This window comes from Barbatula barbatula (genome assembly GCF_947034865.1).
Source record: "Barbatula barbatula genome assembly, chromosome: 12".
NCBI classification, from domain to species: domain Eukaryota; kingdom Metazoa; phylum Chordata; class Actinopteri; order Cypriniformes; family Nemacheilidae; genus Barbatula; species Barbatula barbatula.
The window spans coordinates 9,587,029-9,608,405 of NC_136775.1; the positions used below are offsets into that span (position 1 = coordinate 9,587,029).

The 21,377-nt window shown below is 39.4% G+C and overlaps 1 protein-coding gene across 5 annotated transcripts in view; it reads left to right on the plus strand.

Moving 5' to 3' along the window:
* mef2d (myocyte enhancer factor 2d) overlaps positions 1–17,815 on the plus strand; it is a 50,329-nt gene extending 32,514 nt beyond the window's left edge. For 2 of the 5 annotated variants that reach the window (XM_079470102.1, XM_079470105.1), the window contains 8 exons: positions 2,250–2,457; positions 3,559–3,612; positions 6,083–6,261; positions 8,513–8,627; positions 8,925–9,129; positions 11,286–11,354; positions 14,820–14,870; positions 15,624–17,809. In XM_079470102.1, coding sequence (XP_079326228.1) covers positions 2,250–2,457; positions 3,559–3,612; positions 6,083–6,261; positions 8,513–8,627; positions 8,925–9,129; positions 11,286–11,354; positions 14,820–14,870; positions 15,624–16,014 — 1,272 coding nt within the window. In that variant the 3' untranslated portion in view covers positions 16,015–17,809. Of the gene's footprint in view, positions 1–2,249; positions 2,458–3,558; positions 3,613–6,082; positions 6,262–6,934; positions 6,965–8,512; positions 8,628–8,924; positions 9,130–11,285; positions 11,355–14,819; positions 14,871–15,623 lie in introns of all 5 variants that reach the window. The other 3 variants (XM_079470106.1, XM_079470103.1, XM_079470104.1) reach the window with 3 other exon arrangements.
* The last annotated feature ends 3,562 nt before the right edge of the window (positions 17,816–21,377 follow it).

The following is a 21,377-nucleotide window of genomic DNA, read 5'->3' on the forward strand; positions in this document are numbered from 1 at the left end:
AACTAAGTAAACTTTTTAAATAGTGAGGTGTGTTCGGTGTCATTCATTTTTTGGTCAGTTTTTTTTATTAGTTTTCATAATTTTGTATCATGACAACCTAAATTGCCTACACAGAATGATTTGGAAAGATCCAACAATTGCAATTTGACAAAAAGTCTGTTTTTCTACACACCTTCAACCTAACTATCCCTTCATGGACCAGACCCCAGAGTCATATATCATCTCTCATTCTCTGGCTCATAATCCCAGCGTAAGTGCCTGAGGAAGCAAGGCTAAAACCTTAATCCCTCTCACTGGGGACACCCGGCACCATGTGCACCACGAGCTCTATTTAACAGACCAGAAAATGATCAGTTTGTAATGAGTTTTTAGATATTGCCCACTAACTGTCTGACTTCACTGTGGCAGAGAGAACTTTTATATTTTATTTATTTTATTTAAAAGTAATATTAAAGGAAATGTACTGAATTATGTTATCTTCATGTCTTTCAAATATTATAATTGAACAGTAGCTTGAAATAGTGCCTCAATAGACTGGTGCAGAGATTACATATTTTTGTACGCCAACACGGAAGTTAGTGCAGCACTGTTTCCTTCGACCGAAAGCCTATGGATTTTTTCCACAAACTTTTGGAAGATTGCACAAAATAAGATCATATTAAAAGTTCATGATGTTTACACATTTTGTCTTTCAAAATAATATTTATAAATTAACACAATATTAGGTATTTGTGAATGCTAAATACAATCGGCAGAAGTAACAGGCTAACATGAGGCTCTAAACAGACTATACTACGGTCACTCGATATCAACATGACATCAACAACATCATCTCTGCACAACTATTTTAGCCCACATGACAGTTCATCGCTGTTGAACCCCTCCCCCCAAAATTAGCTAATAAGAATCACTCAGAAAGATGAACTGACCAATAGAGATCCTCATTGCGTTTCAGTCACATTCTTCCTCAACAGAACACAATCTCTTTTAGTACCAAGTGCTTGCATGTGTCTAGACTGATATTATCTTCTGTCATTTGCATTCATCTCGAATTGTTAAATGTCGGCTATATTCTGATTCAAACTTCCACACTAGATTTGAAGAATAGCACGTTAGATTTATTTAGCCCGTGTAAATGGATTCACGTTGCTAGTTGGTGCTCCATATTTAAAACCAGCTGCTCACGTCGCACTAAAATGGCCCCCATACCCCCTCACCTTGCCTGGCCTGTCCTGAGTGCAGTGCTGGAAACTAGTTGCTGGCTCAGCCAATAGTATGCTTTGCTACATGGATTACTAATGGATCGTTGCTTGAGTTTAAGATTTACAAATACAGTCAGATTAGTAAAGCCTTCCCTTTCAATCTATTCAATTCCCTTGTAATACATCAATACAGAGCTTAACTTGTTTTTAACCCAGACTATTGCTTTCGAAGGGCCTCTAGTGAAGTATCACTTGGTTTCAAAATTTTTTGTATAGCAACACTGTAGGAGGCTAAACCCCACAGACAGCTCCGAGTGAGTTTAGGGACCCAAATCAACGCACTTCAAACTGCAGCTCAGAAAGAGAGAGAGAAGGACAGAGGTACAGCCAGACTAACTATCAAACTGGGTCCCCCAGAACACTGGAGGCCTAGTGCGGCCCACATTCTAATTTTAGAGGCCCTGGTTTTGCTGAGGATCATGGGAAAATGGGTCTCCGTCAGAGCATCTGGACAGTTTGAGTCCACTGACTGCAGAAGCTGCCTAATTGTGCTTCTGAAAGCATAAGAACAACGATCGGCTGACTCAAGGGTTGTCACGGCCAAATGGCCCTTGTTTAAAACACCTGAGTCTTCTCTACGCTGTGGGTTATCACCTAGGGCCATATTATGACTAACTATCACACACCACTGTTTATTATTGTATTCATACTATCATTTCGAGCTACGAAAAACACACCTATTGCTTAAGTTTTTATTTTTCAAATCTAGAACGTATTTGATTTCCGGTTTGTTCCTTTATTTCCAGCCTGGATTATTCACACCTATAAATGCATTTTACAATAGGGACCCATTCCTTAAGAAAATAACTCTGCACCTCGACTCCTTACATGCCTCACGTGCTCTGCTTTGGAGATGTATGCACAAGTGCATGCTATTAAAACAGTGTGTTTCATATAGCACTGGCGTTTGTGTGAGCCGATGTCGTCTCAATGTGAACATGTGCAGCAACATGGCTAACCCATTTCGCTCTGTCTGTGCTTTCTCAGTCCACAGTGCCGGCGCCCACCTTTTCCATGCCAGTCACAGTTCCAGTGTCCAATCAGAGCCCTCTGCCATTCAGCAACCCCAGCAGCCTCGTCACCACTTCCTTCATCACCTCCACGCTCACAGACCCGCGTCTGCTGTCGCCACAGCAACCACAGCTCCAGAGAAACACAGTGTCTCCAGGCCTGCCACAGAGACCTGCTAGTGCAGGTGAGAAAGAACATTTGAGCGAGTCAGTGGGATTGGGTACCAGTAAGCACAACATGAAAGAGGAGGTAGTAAATCGTGTTGTGTATTTGCAGTTATAATGTCATCCTGCGGGTGTTTGATTACCCAGAGCAGCTGTCTCTGAGACACGCCGCTGATTTATGCATAGCTGTGAATCAGTGTTGCTGTCATACCTTTATGCTCTGGAGTGTTTGCATATTGTACTGATAATTGTGTTGCTACATGTCAGCTGAGTTTGGCCTGATTTGTTTATTTTAAATTGATGAAAATGTTGATGATTGACAGCAGGTGATCAAATACCTGGTATTAGTCTCGGGAGAATCGATCACAGGTGGGCGATGCCAAATTTAGGTGTAAATAGATTTTTCAAAGATAAGTGCTCATGCTGACACTCACAGGAATGATGCTTGCTTGTGCAATTTAAAGAGCAATAATTTTATTGACAGTGAATGGCAGGAGCCTCATCTGAAAATTAAAATTCAGTCATAATTTACTCACCGTCTTACTCACCCTTCATTTCAAACCTGTATGACTTTCTTTTTTCTGCAGAAACCAAAAGAAGATATTTTAAATAACTGAACCACAGCAATATCCATTTACTTGCATTGGTTTTGTGTCCATATAATAGAAGTGCCATTGTTCGGCTACCAACATTCTTCAAAATATCTTCTTTTGTGTTCTGCAGAAGATAATATGTCATACAGGATTGAAATTACAAGAGATCTGTCATTTTTGGGTGAACTTTTTGAATGAATAAAATAAAGCCCACATGATTTGACTAAATATCTTGCAACACTTTGAAACGTATAGCTGACATTGTTACGTGTGTAGTCTTGAAATCGGATACCCTCCCCAACAAAATCTCAGACAACACAAGTGCTCACTGGAGACGCTTTTGAGACACATGTTCATAGCAGGTGTGAACGGCAATCTGAGTAGCCGACCACCTAATATACCCGTTCTAAATATGGCATATAAATGAATTATATTTGCTGCTCCAGAATTTTATCTTTAGAAGATCTTTTTTTACTTAAGGTCTTGATTTAGAGTCTGTAAACTATACTTATTCTGTCCTTTGTCCAGGTGCTCTGCTGGGAGGTGACCTCAACAATTCAAATGGCTGCCCGAGCCCTGTGGGTAAGTCTTTTTTTTAACATCTAGACGGCCTCAGTAACACATCTTGATTTTCACCAAACATCCTAAATAATGCATTAGTCTGAGTCAAACTGGCTAAAATCGAAGAGCACACAAAAGAGGTGCAAGGTCTCCTCCAATAAGATCTGATCTTGCTGGGATTTTCATTACTGTGAAGGTAGATACAGTGAGTGAGCTTTCGGACATCGACCGTACACTTACACACCTGTTCGTTTATGACAGCTGAGGCTCACGCTGTCCTCTCCAAGCATGTCTGTAAACACTCTCATGGGACCATGGGCATGAGTGACATAAATGCTATGGGTCAACAGCAGCCATGTCAATTTTCCTACTTTCTCCTACCATTTCTTCATCTTTCCCTTTTTGTTTCTCCTATTCCATTTCTGAGCCATGCATACTTATGCTCTTTTAATGTTTCACCCATGAAATTCTGGATATCCAGTGTAAACCAGCACAGCCATCTCTCCTCTTCTGTCACACCGCCCTCTCTCCTTCATGTCAATCTTGACAGTTCCTGACAGCTGAATCTTCTTCAGCCTCTGATCCTTACAAACACATGGGTGACATGGGCATTTTAAAGGAATAGTTTGTCTAAAATTGAGCATTTCATTATTTATATGTCCCATGTCTTACTGTAAAAATATCTTATTGTAAAACAAAATGAAATGTTAAGCAGTTCTTTTTTGTGCTTTGAAAGTGGATGGTGATCTACAAGGGCGTATTTGCACAAAGCTATTGTACGGCTTTAGAAGTGTATCTCAAGTTATTTATTGAATTATTTAGGTAAATTATAAATTTTTTGGGGCTTTGTATTATAAATCACTACAGATTCTGCTGCAAAAAAAGAGAATAATATGGATTTGATGTGGCCTCTGGAACGCACCTGTTGTGTTTTTTTGCTAATCTATTTATATATAAAGTGAATAAAGGTTTTCTCTTTTACCAGAAACTTTTACCAAACTTTTTGTCCCTGTCCGTTTCTCATTCTATCCGTCCATTGCCCCTCCCTTCCCTCCATTCTCAGCTGTTGCTCGGGGAATGTCAGTATTGACGTCACGTAGCATTCCTACCATTCCCATGAGAGAGAGAGAGAGAGAGAGAGAGAGAGAGAGAGAGAGAGAGAGAAAGCGAGCATTGGATAGAGATGGAAAGAAAAAACAGTCAGGCCTTAGATAAATAGAGACCAGACTCATACAACCAACACTTGTACGCATTTTTACAAACACAACATAAACAAAACACTCATATACATCCACTGTATTAACCAGCATGTTTTCAGAGGCTAGCGTGTAGAACATAAACAAGCTTGTTTTACATAAGTTTCCGCCCTCACCCCGTCCAGAAATCAGACACAAGTTAAATCTGTGTTTCCTGGGGCAGAGAACAGCTGAGCATGTGTCTTGTCTCCTGCCAGAGAATTGCAGCTCCCCTTGCAATCTCTTTCCATTCAGAGCTGCTGACGCGGTTGCTGCGTGCACACGGTCGGTACACAGTTGTTTTTGCCCTGTAACAGGAGCCCAGATGGGGTAAAACATTCATCTGAAAGTCTCTCTGGTTTGAAGCTCATAAATTATTAATTTGGAGAGCATGTTACGTTTGATAGAATTTGGTTTTAATTTAGTTCAGCATGCAGAAACTTTTCGGAAGCAGTGCAGCAGTATAAAAGTAAAAATAGCATTTCTAAAAATATTAGGGATATTTCTGTTCAGCTGAGACATGAGCGCGTTGCCATAGCAGTAGCGAGTGACGTGCTGTGTGTTGCTGAGAGAAGAGTGAAATTCAATTCCTGAATGTGAGAAAACATTAGGAAAGTCCCCTTTTCTCTCTCTCCCTCTCTCTCTTTCACTCTTTCTGGTGGTAATTCCGTGAGATTTTGTATACAATACACAGATCGTCTTCGTTTGAAAACACTGCTGTATACTTTGATTTGAGCAGATCAGGCATTACAAGTACTGCGACATCATGCGCAAAATGAAACGAAAATATTTTGATAACAAAGCTGGGAAAAGAGCCGTGGAACAGGATGAACTAGATATACTGATCCTTTCCTTGTGTGCGTGTGCTTGCGTGCGCACAAATTACGTTAACAGGAATGCGGTTCTCAAAGACTCGAAACCAGTTGCGATTAATCCTCCAATTACAACATAAAAGAGTTGTAATCCAAAAAAACACAGGATTTGGTTTAAGACACAAAGTGTTTGAAAACACATCTGCCAGCATGAGGGAGACGTTAATAGGATTATTTTCCCTGGTGGGCAATTATTGTGTTTTCCCATCAACACCAATTATGGAAAACTGAAAATACGATGGTGTTTCTGTATCTGAATATTTTATCATGTGTGCAGGATAAAGTTTTTGTATGGTTTATCTGATAAAAACAGCAAATTAGTTTCTTGCGTGAAGTACCGGTGCTCTGTTGACATCTCTCTTTTTGCCTCCCCTCCCCCTGTAGCCAATGGTTACGTCAGTGCCAGGGCCTCCCCAGGACTCCTTTCAGTCTCCAATGGCAACAGCATGGGGAAAGTAGTTCCGGCCAAGTCTCCCCCTCCGCCCAGCACTCAGATGGGGAACAGTCGTAAGCCGGACCTTCGGGTCATCACCTCCCAGAGCGGCAAAAGCCTCCTGCAGCTGGTGAGCACTTCCACATTGCACTGCGCCAACACAACTGGGCCAAAAACATGATAAAATTTGTGCCATGTTATAGCATTAAAAAACAAGGTTTGATAGGTGCTCCTTTCAAATCATTGACGCTCTGAAGCGATGCATTCTTTTTATATTTGGACTGTGACTGAGAGTCATGTGATTGTGACTCTACACAGAAGCTTCGCACAAGAAACATGAGATACTAATGAGAGGGAAGTGAATGAAGCTGTCAGATAAGCTGATTCATACACGTCAGATTGTGTGTGACCTCATTCACACCTTGTCTTGAGATCCATCTCTGTAGATCTTTGAACAGTGCTAAATAAAGTTGTAAATGGGGTGGGTAAAAGTGTTTTGTGACCACAATCACATTCTGATCCTAGAGGAAGGTCCACCTACTTAACTGTCAATAATCCACTGCATTACAATTGTAAAATACCGTGTGCTAAACATGATGTAGTAAGCAATAAGTGCAGTCATGAAATGGATGACCCTACCTTCGGAATCCGATCACAAGTTCTCATAGGAGACACATGTCACTAGCAGGTGTCAGGGGCCGAGTGTCGCCTGACCAGTTGTGATCGGATCAGACGGACGAGATGTTAAAACAGGTGTAAACGGGGTCTTTGTGTAATCTGTTTTCTCGTTTCTGGCCTCGCAGACAGATGAAGAACTGGAGTTGGTGAGTGAGGTGAATACAGCTCAGTTCTTTTGGCTGTTGTGCTGTGAACGTTTTGACCACATTTGGTGAACATTTATAATGAATGATGTACAGTGAATGTCACATTATGTTTTATTGGAGGTCAATGTTTTGCTTGATACACTTTCATTTACAGCGTGTGCCACAATTCTAAACTATTTTGGTGATAGCACTCATTATTATTCAACCAAACACACACTTGCACACATTGATTTCTTTATTGGATTGAAGTGCAGAATTATGCTTTGTTTTTGATTAGATTAATGATAAGTTGTCTGTGAATTAGTTAAAGGTGTGCTGTTTGTTTCTGCTTGATTATTGTGTGCACTGCTCAGTATTCAATGATTGCTCACGCAGTCACTTTCAAGGCAGAACAAACACACATGCACGCACGCACACTCACACACACACACACACACACACAGACATTCTCAAGGCAAGGTGCACACATGCATGGGTTGATCTAATATGAGTCAGGCACACTGGATTGAAGAGAAAGCATTGAAGCAGAAGCTCTCACTCCACAGATCAATTAATTTGTCTGTCTCTTTCTTCCTGTCTCACTTCTTTCTATCTTCACTAATGATTGTCATCCAATGACACATTAAGTGTAGTGCATGCACATTAAGATTTGAGGTTGAAGATGCTTCACCCATCTCTGTATCTGCATGAATGCGCAGAGCAAACCAGCGTTTTACTACTGATGAATAATGGGAGTCAGTTGACTGATGCTACTGTAGTGTTTTTGTTTTTACAGTCATTGGGACGTTTGAATAGTAGTGTTTGACACTGGTTTGCCCTGCGGACACATTACATGTTTTTTACTGTGTATCATGTAGTTCCCGGATCCTTAAAAGTAGATTAATTGACTTGAGACACATTTTTACTGCATAAGATAATGCTTGTTTTTCAGAGGATGTACCTTAAGTGAAACGGTCATTCATTCAAAAATGTTTTTAAGTCATACTGAGTCATACAGGTTTGAGAAGACATGAGCATGAGTAGTTATTGTATTTCAATGAACGATCCCATCGTTTTTCTTACCCATTGGCATTTGAAAGCATATTTTTTTACTTTTGTAAGCATAAATCTGTCCATAAATCTAAAGAAATTAGTGAGGTTTATATTCAGATCAGGAAAAAATTGCAAGGTGGATTAGGAATAGTTTTATAGTCTTTTAAAATGTTCCTTTTTTGGCAAATTGATCTTGTTTTTACAATGTTTACATGTTTGCTGGAAAACATAAAAATATAATGAAAATCAGTGAATCTGAAATATTGAGTTTTAGAAAAAAGATTTTAGTTTGATTAGAGCTTTTGATTAGAAATTGTGTTACTATAGAGGGATAGAACTAAGATCAAACTGTTTAATCCTTAGCAATATCTAGAATTAAAATAATTTGTTGATACGATTACATAAAATAATTTAAAAGATGTTAAATTATCGGGCTTGTGATGCTGTGTTGTTGCCTATTGTTCCCTTGTAAGGAAAGTTGACTCACGTACTTCTCACCCTTTCTCTCTCTCTCTAAATTTCCAGAATGCTCAGCGGATAGGTGCCTCTCAAGTGACCCAGCCTCTTACCACACCGGTGGTTTCCGTGGCAACGCCGAGCCTCCTGACTCCATTCTCCATGCCAACCGCCTACAACACAGGTGAAAATGACATCATAGTCAGAAGTTGAGACATTCGTCACTCCACAGGCTGGCGCACAGTTGAGAGATTATTTGTTTTTATGTATATGTTTATATATATATATATATATATATATATATATACCACAAAATGCTGACAGGTCCAGTTTTTTAATCGATTGGATGTTTGGCAGACCTATTCCTCCCTTTTTAATTTAACATCTTCTTTTATTTCAAAGCTAGATTTATCACTGACATTTAATTTGAATATGAAAGGAAACTATACATTAGGAAACGTTCTGCTTTGGTTTCATGCAGAGTACCAGCTAACAAGTGCAGATCTCACAGCCCTCCAGGCCTTTACGCCGTCGGGTGCACTGTTGCCAAGCAACATGACCACTTGGCAGCAGCAGCCATCAGTATCCCAGCAACCACAGCAGCAGCCATCTGTTTCCCAGCAACACTCTCAGCAGCAGCAACAACAACCACAGCAGCTAACTCTGGCCTCCCTGAGTAACCTTGTGTACGTATTATATATTTCCCAAACCCTCTCTCTCTTTCTTTCTCTCTCTCTCTCTTTCTCTCTCTTTCTCTCTCTTTTTCACTCTCACACATACTCACACCTGCACATGATGTTTCACTAACCATATGTCCATGGTGTGAGCCCACATGCACCACATCTACTTCCTGTTTCTGTATGCAGTGTAGAGACATGTTTTAATTTGATAACCCTCTTGGTCTACAATAAAGTTAAAGGTAATACATTTTTTTAAGGTTAAATCTCCCCTGCAAATGTATACAGCCATGGAAAAATAAAGAGAGCATTCCAAATATCATTTAATCCATATTTCTAGATGTTATATCGCCTTTCCAGTTGAGCGTCTGCTGAATTTCAACTACATCAAACCTCAGAGGTGGCCTAAAAGCATCCAACAGCAATGTGAAAAATATTTGTGGAACTTTTTTTAAAAACTTGTTCAAATATTGCTGTTGTATTGCTTAAAAGTGAACATGAACTTGTTTTCTTTGCAGTAAAAAGATTGTTGCTAGTTCACAGTATAAAACTAAAATAATAATTTTACCTATACTCAAATCTATAAATAGTAAATTCAGAAAAACTTAAAATAGTTTTTGAAATGGTCTCTTAGTTTTTTCTGTGGCTATATATAGACTAGCTGCAGTAGCACTTTTATAAGCCGGACAATCGGCCTACGTAGTCACCTTCTTAGACCAGGGGTTCCCAAACTTTTCAGCCCGCGACCCCTAAAATCAATCTGCGCGCAAAGGCACTTATTGGGTCTATCCAAACGCACGAGTAAGGACAACACAAAAGAACACAGTCTAGCATAATTTTACTTTATAGTTATTTACTCATTATTTTAATTGTTGTTATACATAAACCGTAAACCATTTCTACAGATGGTCAAATTTAATCAAACTGATTCGAGTGCTGATGGATGTCCTCTTTATGCAAACGCCAGCCTCTTTTCGTACCTGAGGACGATGGCCTTTCTGCCTGCAGCGCTTCTCCGCCCTCATCCGCTGGCCTCCCTGCATTGTCTTTTGTCGATATAATCCAAATCCAGACAAATACAAATATCCTATACTTTAAGCGTGAAAAATAACCTGCATACACATATGGGAATGTTTAACATGGTGCTGTAAATGGACTTGCTGCACCTAACCTAATGCGGTCGTTAATGACCTCAGGGGTCACGATTGAGGGGGAGGAAATTTCTGATGGCTTTTTATCTGCATGGTTTTATTTTCAACTTAACTAATATTTTTTATATTATTTTACACTTATTCACGAAAAAATAATTCTGGAAATTATCTTGCGACCCCTACTCTGGGAACCCCTGCCTTAGACAGTACTTTTGGACGTTGTAGGCAGACAACTGTAAGAGACTCACTAGGTGGGCTCCAGTGGCTTTGTACATATAAATTATCATGTTTTTAATCATGAAGTGTCTAACCTTATTAACTCCTTCCTAATCTTGTTGCGTTTCGTGTCTCTCTGCAGTGTTTTAACAGCCTTGTGACTCAATCTAGACCTGGTTGTAGCGTTTCATTTTCAGGTCTTAATTTAATGTTCAGGGCACAACAGAACATCTGAATGCCTGCCTTGCCCTTTTCTTTCTTTACATTAGCCTTAGGCTAAGTGTCGCTACGTCACATTATTAGCACAACGTGTCCATCTAGTGAGAATTGTTTTACTTTCTTTTTCACAGTTCTTCATTTCCATCAGTGAATTTTCAATAAAGCAGGTGGCATGATCTCGTATTAGCTCTTGCGTCAACATCTTTAAACTGAAATAATGACCGTAGGGGCCAGCGATCATCTGTAGCACGAAACCTAGCGCCTGCATGCTCTCCCTCAGAGATTGACCCAAATAACTCTCTTGTGGGTCACGCGCACAGACGTTTTTCTCTATCTCTCTCCTCTCTGTCTCTTTTTCATCTCTGCCCTCCCCTTTGCTCCCTATTGGGCACGAACATTGAGATGTACTAGTCTGGCTTTAATGCCTGCTAACAGCAGGGTGGGCACTGTGCTACGCTCTCATTAGCATGAATGTTAGAGGGGGGGCTCTTCTGTTAATGCCGTGTAGAGATGTGTTGATTTCTGGCGCAGGTCTAACCTGCCGTGTGTATGTTTGCTTTCTCTCCCGTTTGTTTACAGCATGTGGGGCTCAGACAAACAGAATGGAGAGATGGCTCACTGCATCTCTGGTCTGGCTGCTAATCTCAGGTGAATAGAGCCCTGTGGGCGTTCAGTATCAGCCAATCAAACTGTGGGCTCTCGGTGTTAGCCAGTCATATTTTGTAGGCGCTCTGTGTCAGCCTATTATTTGTTGGTGTCCTGTCTATCCCTTGCCATGGCCCTTGTTGTCATAGTTACCTCCTCGGACCTGGCACGGAAGTGTGCGCGCATCCGATTCATCGCCTCACAGCTGACCATCTCACGAATCTATTTGTTCGTTCCAAATATAGCATCAATGTGTGTAATTGTCTATATATATATATATATATATATATAATTCCTTTCTTGTTTTTCGTCCAGTGTCCTGTGGTTGACGTAAAAAGATTTATAGTAGTTTTGGAATTAATATAGAGTGTTAGCTACACAGAAATTAAGCAGGTAGGACTTGGAAGTCAAAAAGTAGGACAGACATCTCAGTCATGTCTTCCCAAGTGGGTCAGGACTCTCCGGGTTTTATCCATCCGTGTGTACCCTTCTGCCTGGCCACACGTTCATCACACCAGCCCATCCTGCCCTGAATCACCTCTAGCATCACATCTGTTATATAATTTAGCCAGTTTTTTGCAGCAGAAGGTCACAATATGATGTTTTTCGATAAATTGTACTGACAGCAAATCCCATAATTAAACAGTTTTTGACAACTACAGTATAATACATTTAGCAGTATGTTACTGTTAAAGGGACCGTTCACCCAAAAAGGAAAGTTCTGTCTTAATTTGCTCACCCCCAAGTTGTTCCAAACCTGTATACATTTCTTTGTTCTGATATTTGGAAGAATGCTTGTAACCAAACAGTTCTTTGCCACCATTCACTTCCATAGTAAGAAAAATGACAATGGTAGTCAAAAGTGCCTCAGAACTGTTTGCTTTGCTACATTCTTCAAAATATCATATTTTTTTGTTTAACAGAACAAAGTTAAACAAAAAAAATGTTTTCCTACTATGGTAGAACTCGTCAATTAAACCAGAGTTTTTCTTTTGCACCACAAGGGGGCAGAATCACAGGTTAAATATCATTCCATATTTGATAGACTCTTCACTCTCAGTTTTATGACAATATTAATGCTGTTAAAGTATAGACACAGTTTCTGTGTTTACAGCACAGGCTAAGCATCCCCAGCATCTGCCAGCGAGATGATTTCATAGATCAGTAATGCTGACACCTCATATCTTTGCACTTTATCAGTATGCCCCTCTCCCTTGGCACCAGATGCCACGTTCTCCACACATATACAGTAAAATGAATTTCCTTCTCATTATGCCAGAGGAACCTGTCATTATGTCTCACTGTGGCCTGGCTCCCTGTTACTTCTAATATAAATGCTAATGGTGCAGTGAGAGCTCCCCGCTGTCTTCTGTTCCCATGTCATCAAGTCATGTTCTGTTGCCTCTGGCCTCTGTGAGCATTATGGCCAATGTGGTCAGGCTTCTTCTGACCGGGGCTGTAGAGACAGTAAAGATTCACTCTGCTATGGTTGAATAATTATTTTGGATTCAACGTGTGCATTGATTTCTCTATAGGGTTCACTAACCCCTTTGTATACAGTGGGGTTGAAAAGTCTGAGACCACTAGTGCTTCTCTTTTTTAATTGACAGCATAATTTGACATTAATTTGAGTGAAAGGTTTAAGGGATACTTCACCCAAAAATGCAAATTCTGTCATTATTTACTCACTTTCGAGTAAATCTGTATAAATGTCTTTATTCTGATGAACACGGAGTAAGATATTTGGAAGAACGCTTATAACCAGACAGTTCTTGCCCCCATTGACTACCATAGTAGATAAAAATACAATAGTAGTCAAAAGTGCCCCAGAACTATTTGCTGTCCTACTTTCAACAAAATGTCTTCTTTTGTGTTCAACAGAACAAAAAAAGATAAATATTTATTTCCTGCTATGGTAGTCAATGGGGTCAAAGATATGTTTGGTTATAAGCATTCTTCCAAATATCTTTCTCTGTGTTCATCAGAACAAATACATTTATACAGATTGGGAACAACTCCAAGGTGGGTAAATTGATGACAGGATTTACAAGTTAAATTCACCCCAAAAGGAAAATTCTATCACCATTACTCCCCCTCATTTCATTCGAAACCTTAATGACTTAAATTGTTCTGCAAAAAACAAAAAGAAGATATTTTGAAAAAAGTTGTTTACTAAACTATAATGGCCCTCGTTGACTTCCATTGTATGGGCAAAATATCTTTTGTGTTACACAGAAGAAAGAGTCATAAACAGGTTTTGAACAACGCAATAATGGTGAACAAATTACTATATTTTGGGGTTAAACTTTCCCCTTAACTTAAATATTTCATCAGTTTACTTTTCTATAACTTATGTAACATTTCAGTAATCTATTTAAATAAACATGTGTCCTATGGTTTGACAGCAAACATGTAGAAAAAAAGATGCTGTTTTATATTATGAAAATAAATCGTATAAAATCATATATTATTAATCGTTTTTTTTCTTAAGTCTTGCTGTTACACCATTGGACACGTGGTACGGTTTATTTGTCAACTACCCCAAAATGTCCCTATATAAACTGCAATTTACAAATATATGTATTGGCGAGATGATTAGCTTTTTCAAAAAAATTTAGATTGTGTGTAGCAATAGTAGCTTCAAACTTTTAAACCCAACTGTATGTCTACTGAAGAGTCCATGTCAACAGTCTTTGAATATATGTCTGTGTCAGTCAAGCTGTAATGGATGATTAGATGTAGTTGTGTGTGTGTGTGTGTGTGTGTGTGTGTGAGTGTGAGTGTGTGTGTGTGAGTGTGTGTGAGTGTGTGTGTGTGAGTGTGTGTGAGTGTGTGTGAGTGTGTGTGAGTGTGTGTGAGTGTGTGTGTGTGTGAGTGTGTGTGAGTGTGAGTGTGTGTGTGAGTGTGTGTGTGTGTGTGTGTGTGTGAGTGAGTGTGTGTGTGAGCGTGTGTGAGCGTGTGTGAGCGTTTGTGAGTGTGTGTTTGAGATATGATGTTTATTACTGTAGATGCTACAGAAACGCTCTTCAGAAACAGAGCAAATGCAGATGTTACTGGGGGAGAAGAGACACACATCATCGGCCGCTGCTACATTAATCTATCAGCTACACACCCTCAGAAACACACTATTGCCTTAATCTGTTACAATCATTGCACATATACACTGTTTACTTTTATTCCATTCTTATGTTTCTGCCTAAAATGTACATTTGATATTGATATTTTTATATTATATATTTCATTTGTTAACTTAAATATGCTTTATTTTATATTTCATTCTATTTGTATCCCTTACTTAGCACCTTATTTTAATTTAACTCTAATGTTTATACTTGTTGTATGTATTTTGTTATATGTTCAATGCTTTGGTAATATTGTAAGAACACGCAATCATGCCAATAAAGAAAATTGACATTGAAATTGAAAATTTTAATTGCTAGAGTGGGATGCCTGTCTCTCTCTCTGCAGTGTGACCTCTCAGGGCAGCTTACTCTTGGGCAGGGAGGATGGGTTCAGCTGGTACTGTATCTGGCTTCTTTCTCTCTCTGTCTGTCCCTCTCTGTTTGTTGTTTTTACAGTATATGCGCTAATGGCGCTTATGCCTCGCTCGCTCTCTTGTCTGTTTTCCTCTAGCTCTCTCTATCAGTCTTTGGCTGTTTGGCTGTAAGAAGCTGGGCTTTGTCTTTGTCAGTGATTTTGCTGAGTTGGCCTTTCTTACTGTTTTGCATTAGAACATACTGAAACAGCACCTGCACCGCCATCAATCAACCTGCACAAGTTCACAAGACCAAACTCTTCATCTTTCATTCCCCACTCACTTTGTCCTTTCTCTCTTTTAGTGTCCTTTCCATTTCCTTGCCCTTAATCTTTCTTTTCCTGTACTTTTCCTGTTCTGTTTTCTGTCCTCATTCTTGAAAATTGTTGGGATTGTATACGACATAAGACCACACTAAATAATACAGTAACACAGACACACACACACTGCAACTGAGGGTATGTGGCATGTTGTGTTAAAGGAAGCTGGTCAGGTTGTGACTGCATGGCTAACAAGATGATAGTTAAGTGATGGTAAACCTTTATGTCCGGCTGCTGTGTATTTTATAGCCGCATTGTTGTACTGTTGAAATGTGGCTTTTCCAAACGAGTCAAAAACAAGCTGTTGCATAGTGTAACTTTTTGTTTTATTTTATTTTTTGCGTATATGGTGTCTTCGGTAGTGATGCTGAACTGTATGGTGTTAACTCTCTCTTGCCTTTCCTCTCTCCGTTGTAGGCCGGTAGGAACGATCCCTCACGGAGCGACTCTGACGGTTAACACTAACCCCAACGTCTGCATCAAATCCGAGCCGGTGTCTCCGAACCGGGATCGCAGCACCCCCAGTTCCACCGTCGGTGTGGGGGGGGCCATGACGGGCCTCACAGTGAGCCAGTACCCGACGACGCTGCGTATGGAGCCCACTGGTCGCTCTCCGGTCGACAGCATCAGCAGTAACGGCAGCTCTTACGAGGGCAGCGATCGGGATGACGGCGGTCAGCCGCGCCCGCCAGATTTCAACTTGAGCGCTCTGGGTCACCTCCGAGCTTCTGGAGATCAACCTGCCCAGTCGGAGCAGCAGGAGTCAGCCAACGTCAAACGCATGAGACTGGATGCCTGGGTGACATAAATTCTGACAAAGAAAGAGAGAGAGCAACCATCTCTCACACATGTACACACACTCACAAACACACCCCTAGTGGCTCTGCTTCAAGCAGCGAATCTCAGTCCACATGCATGCGCCTGTATTTCTCGCGGTCTCTCTCTCTCTTCCTGTCTTTCTTTCTGTCTCACTCTCAGACACGTTCATATTTACCGGTGTGTGTAGATGTTTATATAAAATATGCATATTTGCTCACACACACACACACACACACACACACACACACACACACACACACACACAAGATCTTGCCAATCCAGGTGAACACATGTATACGAGACCAGACAGAAGGGCTTATGGGATCTTCTCTCCCTGCTCGGTTCAGAATTACGGCACACAAAGGCAGACTGGATTGGACATTTTACAGGCCTTACCGCCAACCCACCTCGCTCCACCCGTGTGAAGGTTCAGCAGCATCGCTCTGTTGAAACCATTCGAATGCTTGTTATTTTGTACAGACAAGCCTGCCAGTCTTTTTTTCTTTTTCAGATCTTGTTTTTGTAACGATTTGTTTTTGTGGGAAGTATTGCGTTTCCTTTTTACGTTTTTTCATCCGGGCCTTTAGAAACGTTCCTTTGGTAACGGAGTTAAAGTAGAATTTACTTTCTCTTTCAAATCTTGCAAAAACTCAGCGTTGTGTGTGTGTGTGTGTATGGGTTGCCTGTAAGACACAACTCAGTCAAAACTACTCAATCATATTCTCAATATTTGTTTTATATCACAGTCTCGCACCGGTCCTATCGTGTGTGTGTGAGTTTCAGATGAGAACGCAGCTTCATATCCTCAAAGATGCATGGACTGTAGATGTGGAAATTAATCTCTATCTGTCCTGCAAGAAACACGTTTGCGTTTTGGAGCGTGTTGTTGTGTTATCTTTCAATTCTGCTTGTTTACGAGGACAGCGGTCTGGCACATTATGCTGTATTTATTATTTGTCTGGATAATTCAGAGAATAATTAGTTAGCCCTCTGGCTCAGTTATGCTTAATAAATTAAGAATCTTGAAAACGTAAAAAAGATGTGGATAAAGCCTGAGTTGTTTGAAACTCAGGGTAAAGTGTTTTTAGACGTTTGAGGACGTGTATATACAACATTTCTCTCAGTGTTTTAGTGCAAGTTTATGTATAGACAAACGGTTGATGTCAAACACAAGATCTCTAGAGCTCGGAGAGATCTAGAAGGAGTCTGTCTGGAGGCCTTGTAGCGCTGTGTGTGCGTGCGTGTGCTGAGAGAGTAGAGAAGATGAGATTGTACATAGCGATGTGTGTTGAAATATACTCTGCCGGGTCTTTCTGAAATAGCGCTGTAATCTCAGTGGAACCGTCTCTACCTGTAAATAAACTGTAACTTGTTGTGAGGTTAGAAAGGTGGAGAGGCAGAAGAAGGGAGGATTTGACTGTTTCTAGCGTGACTCTTTTCTGTCATTTTTATTCTGAAGGCGCGCACTTTAAATCGCCCCCCCCCCCCCTTCTCCGCACACCTTCAAACATACAATTTTCCAGAGAGTAATTTCAGGACTGCTCCTGGATGATTGACACATCTCCTCCCTTATGTTATCATGTTCACCATCAGTCCCTCACATCCCCAACATGAGTTTTCTAGAGAGGTTCCTGGACAGCTCGGAAGGGAATTACAAGCCTCCCCTGTACAGTATATAAGATGTTTATGTTATAGCATTCAGGGAAGGACGTTACATTTTGTGAGATCATGGCTTATATTGCACTTCACACATTTAACCATAAACAGTAATAAAAGAAGTCACATTTTGTAAAAAAAAGGAAAATATGATGAACAAAAAGAATGTTGTACTGAAATCTAGATTAGGCTTTACACGTGTTGCAAATGTGACAATGATGTACACAAATTGTTTTCTGTGCATTAGTGTATTCTCGAAGTGACTAAGATGAAGGATGTTTCCGTGGCAATTTTTAACATTTTGATCTAGTGGTCACAGACCAATTCTGTTAGGAAAGTCTTAGATACCGCCGAAGGGAGATGGGGTTTAAAATTATTTCAAATATGTTGTATTTGTCCCCCCAAGAAAAAAGACTTATTAATGTTTTAAAATTTGTTTTAGCTGTAGTAAGAGAATCTTTCTCAACACCAAGGTGAGACGTAACTGTCATTGGCTTCTCTACCTCACCACCACCTCTCCTTCAGTATCTTTCTCTCCTTTTTCTCCTTTTTCCACTCCCTCACACACAGAGGAAGACAGAAGCCATTTCATTTCACCTCAACACACACACAGACACACATGGATACAGTCGTATGGGAGTTTGTAAGTCTCAGAAGTCCACTTTTAATGGCTGCACTCATGTTTGCTTTAGATCTGGACACCACAGAATTCTTATCCACCTGCCTGAAGTTCTAGAGCTACTGGGCGGATGTTTTCTAGATTTTAATCATCTGGAGACCCTCTGTTGACTTAAAGACTGTTGTGTCCTCAGCTCTGAACAAATGCAGTAATTTAAAGAACATTCAAGGTAACAGCCTTCCGCTTGAAGCTGTTGACTGTAAAGCAATGCGCCTATGCCGGCGGACGCTCTAACTGATATATTAGGCCAGGCTGGTGCATCTGAGTGGCCGGTTGTGTTGATTTAAGGGTAAGACGACGTTCAAAACGCTCTCCCAAGGACCTCACGATAACAGTAGGAATCTGAGTAATCGAAGAAAAGACAATCGTCCAGTGAATGGTTAACTTTGGCCCTTGTATTCCCTTTGTATGATTCTCACATACTTTTTCTCGTGTTAATTTGTGCTGGTGACAGTTTTAATGTCTGTTTTTATTATAATTGTTATGATAATTATCATTACCATTATGGGTATCATCACAAATGGTAATTATTATAATAAATTTAGAGAGACTTTTTTTGCGGTTTTTGTGTAGGTTAGGCATCCTATTTTTATTTTATTATATGAATATTATATGAATATATTATTTTTTTGTTTTCCTTTTTTTGTTTTGTTTCATGTTTCTTTTTTTCTTCAAAGGGGTGTTACTAATATTGCACGATTTATTAAGTAAAACAAAACCGTTGTAGTAATATTAGTACTTCTTGCTAATTGAGGGAAGCGATAAAAGGTTTCATCGAACGACCAGTTCAATGCTGCAATTTTTAGTCAATTGTACAATAGTATCTACACATAGTTAAGGTGGGACATCCACACATTTAATTTATTCTGATCAGACACATTGCATGGGCGTCAGACAAGCAAAGAATGAGTCATATTATAAATAAACTGAAATGTAATTTCAATAAGAATATACAACACACAAAACTAGAATAGAAATTGAAGAAAAAAGTTTAAAAAGAAAAGTTATAGCTAATATATTGTGTTCGGCTAGTCTGCTTTGAGTTTTGTTGTAAAAAAAGAAAAAGACAAAAAAGAAAAAAAAATATTCTGTTGTTTTCGGAGAATGATATACAATTTGTGTATATTTTCATAAACAAAGTATGCACTGATATGTTATTACAAATTCTATACTGCTTTTACAAAAGAGTGTTTGTTATTGTACCAAAGTATCCATTGTCCTTTATGACCCTCCCCTTTTGCGTATGTTTTATTGTATTTTATATATTAAATAGACAAGTTGACCTACACAGAAGTATGAGTCCGTCTGTTATTATGTGCTCTTAATGGGATGAATGTGAAATCATAATGCAAAACATTAATGCTATTGAATGATAATATTGTACCGTTTTAAAGCCGGAGGTTTCTTTACATTAAGCCTTTCGCTTACATCTGGTTACTTTTGCAAAAGTTTTTCTTTGAACCTTGACAATCTTGTCTGAACTGCAGTCGTTTTATTATCTTGCCGCTAGATGTCAGCATCGTTCAATTTAGTCCTTTCCATGAATCTTGTGTTAGCATTCACAAATCAAAAAGTTATTTTAAATGTAAAGTTATTTTATTTACTCCTTTTGACTTTTTGTTTAAATCAGTCTAATAAAGTCATATACACCATTTTTTTAAGTAGAAAGTATTTCTACTTAAACAAAATTTTCTTGACATTAAACAATGAACACTCATTGTTTTATCCCTCATAGACACAAGGGTTGTTGCTTAAAACAACAAATTGTTTTGCAACAGCTCGTGGTGACCCAGGCACTTTAAAATCGTGAGTGTGTGTGCCCTGTACTTGTGCTTTTAGGTGGTGGGGGTTGAAACTGATCCCCTTTTGTTCATCTGCCCACAGCGTCAGCTGAGTTTGTCAGTTGCCCTGTCTAGAGCAATCTTTAAGCTTCTGTCTGAAACAGGTCCCCACTTAATGTTTGTCTGAATGACAAAGTTAACCTATTTCATAAGAATCAGACACATTGACCATTTCAACCCATTTTTTTGTATGGGGTCTTGGGCCACGCCTGTGGCTGGAATATCCAACTGCATATTACGGTTTCTGATGCCCAGACACGTTTAGGGCATAAGGAAAATTTATAATAGACAAGAAAATCCTTACAAATACTTAGTGCTTGGACCAGTAATAATAGTGATGATAATAACGAAGATATTGCTGTAAGATACGGTACCTTATTTCATTAAAATGATTATAGTACAGCTCTTATCCCTTCATGGTATTATCATAAGATAAATTTGGTTTAAACAATAGTAATAATTTATTGACAGATTTGTTAAAAAATGTTTGAGTAGTTTTATGATACAAATAACATGACTAAACAATGGTTATTGTGACGAAACCATAGTGAATTTGTGGTTTCAGTGGTTTAATTACAAATAAAACAAAAAGAATAAAAAATAGTAGTTACTGCAGCCAAGTTATTTTTCACATGGGAGATAACAACAGAATTACATGGGAATTAAAATCTGTAAATTACAAAGATTGATGGTAAATGTATCAGGTCCTGTGTCCTTCTTGATTTTGCATCCATCGCTGATATTGTAAATCAATAGGAAATCAATAATAGACACAGATGGTATTAGACTCTGAACATCACTCGTCCTCTGAACACTTTTAAGTCTTATTAGGATTTATTTGTAGGGCATCATGATGGATTATGTCATTCCACTCAAACAGCCCTTTACATTCACACTTGTGAATGTGGTTAAGCGTGCAGCTCTGAGATCAGATTGAAATAGTGTCTGTCATTCCATGAGCTTCACTTCAATCAGCTGTTAATAAAACAAAGTTGCGAGCTGTTGCATCAGGAGCGATCATGTGCGTCAATCGTTGAAGCATCTGACTGCTCCTATACTGGCAGCTGCTGCCCTGCCTCACTTTTGTTTTATCTATAAAAAGACCCGTGAAAATCCTGATTCTTATTTCAGTATTTCTGTGTGTAAATCAAATGACTAGCAGAAGGACCGAGAATA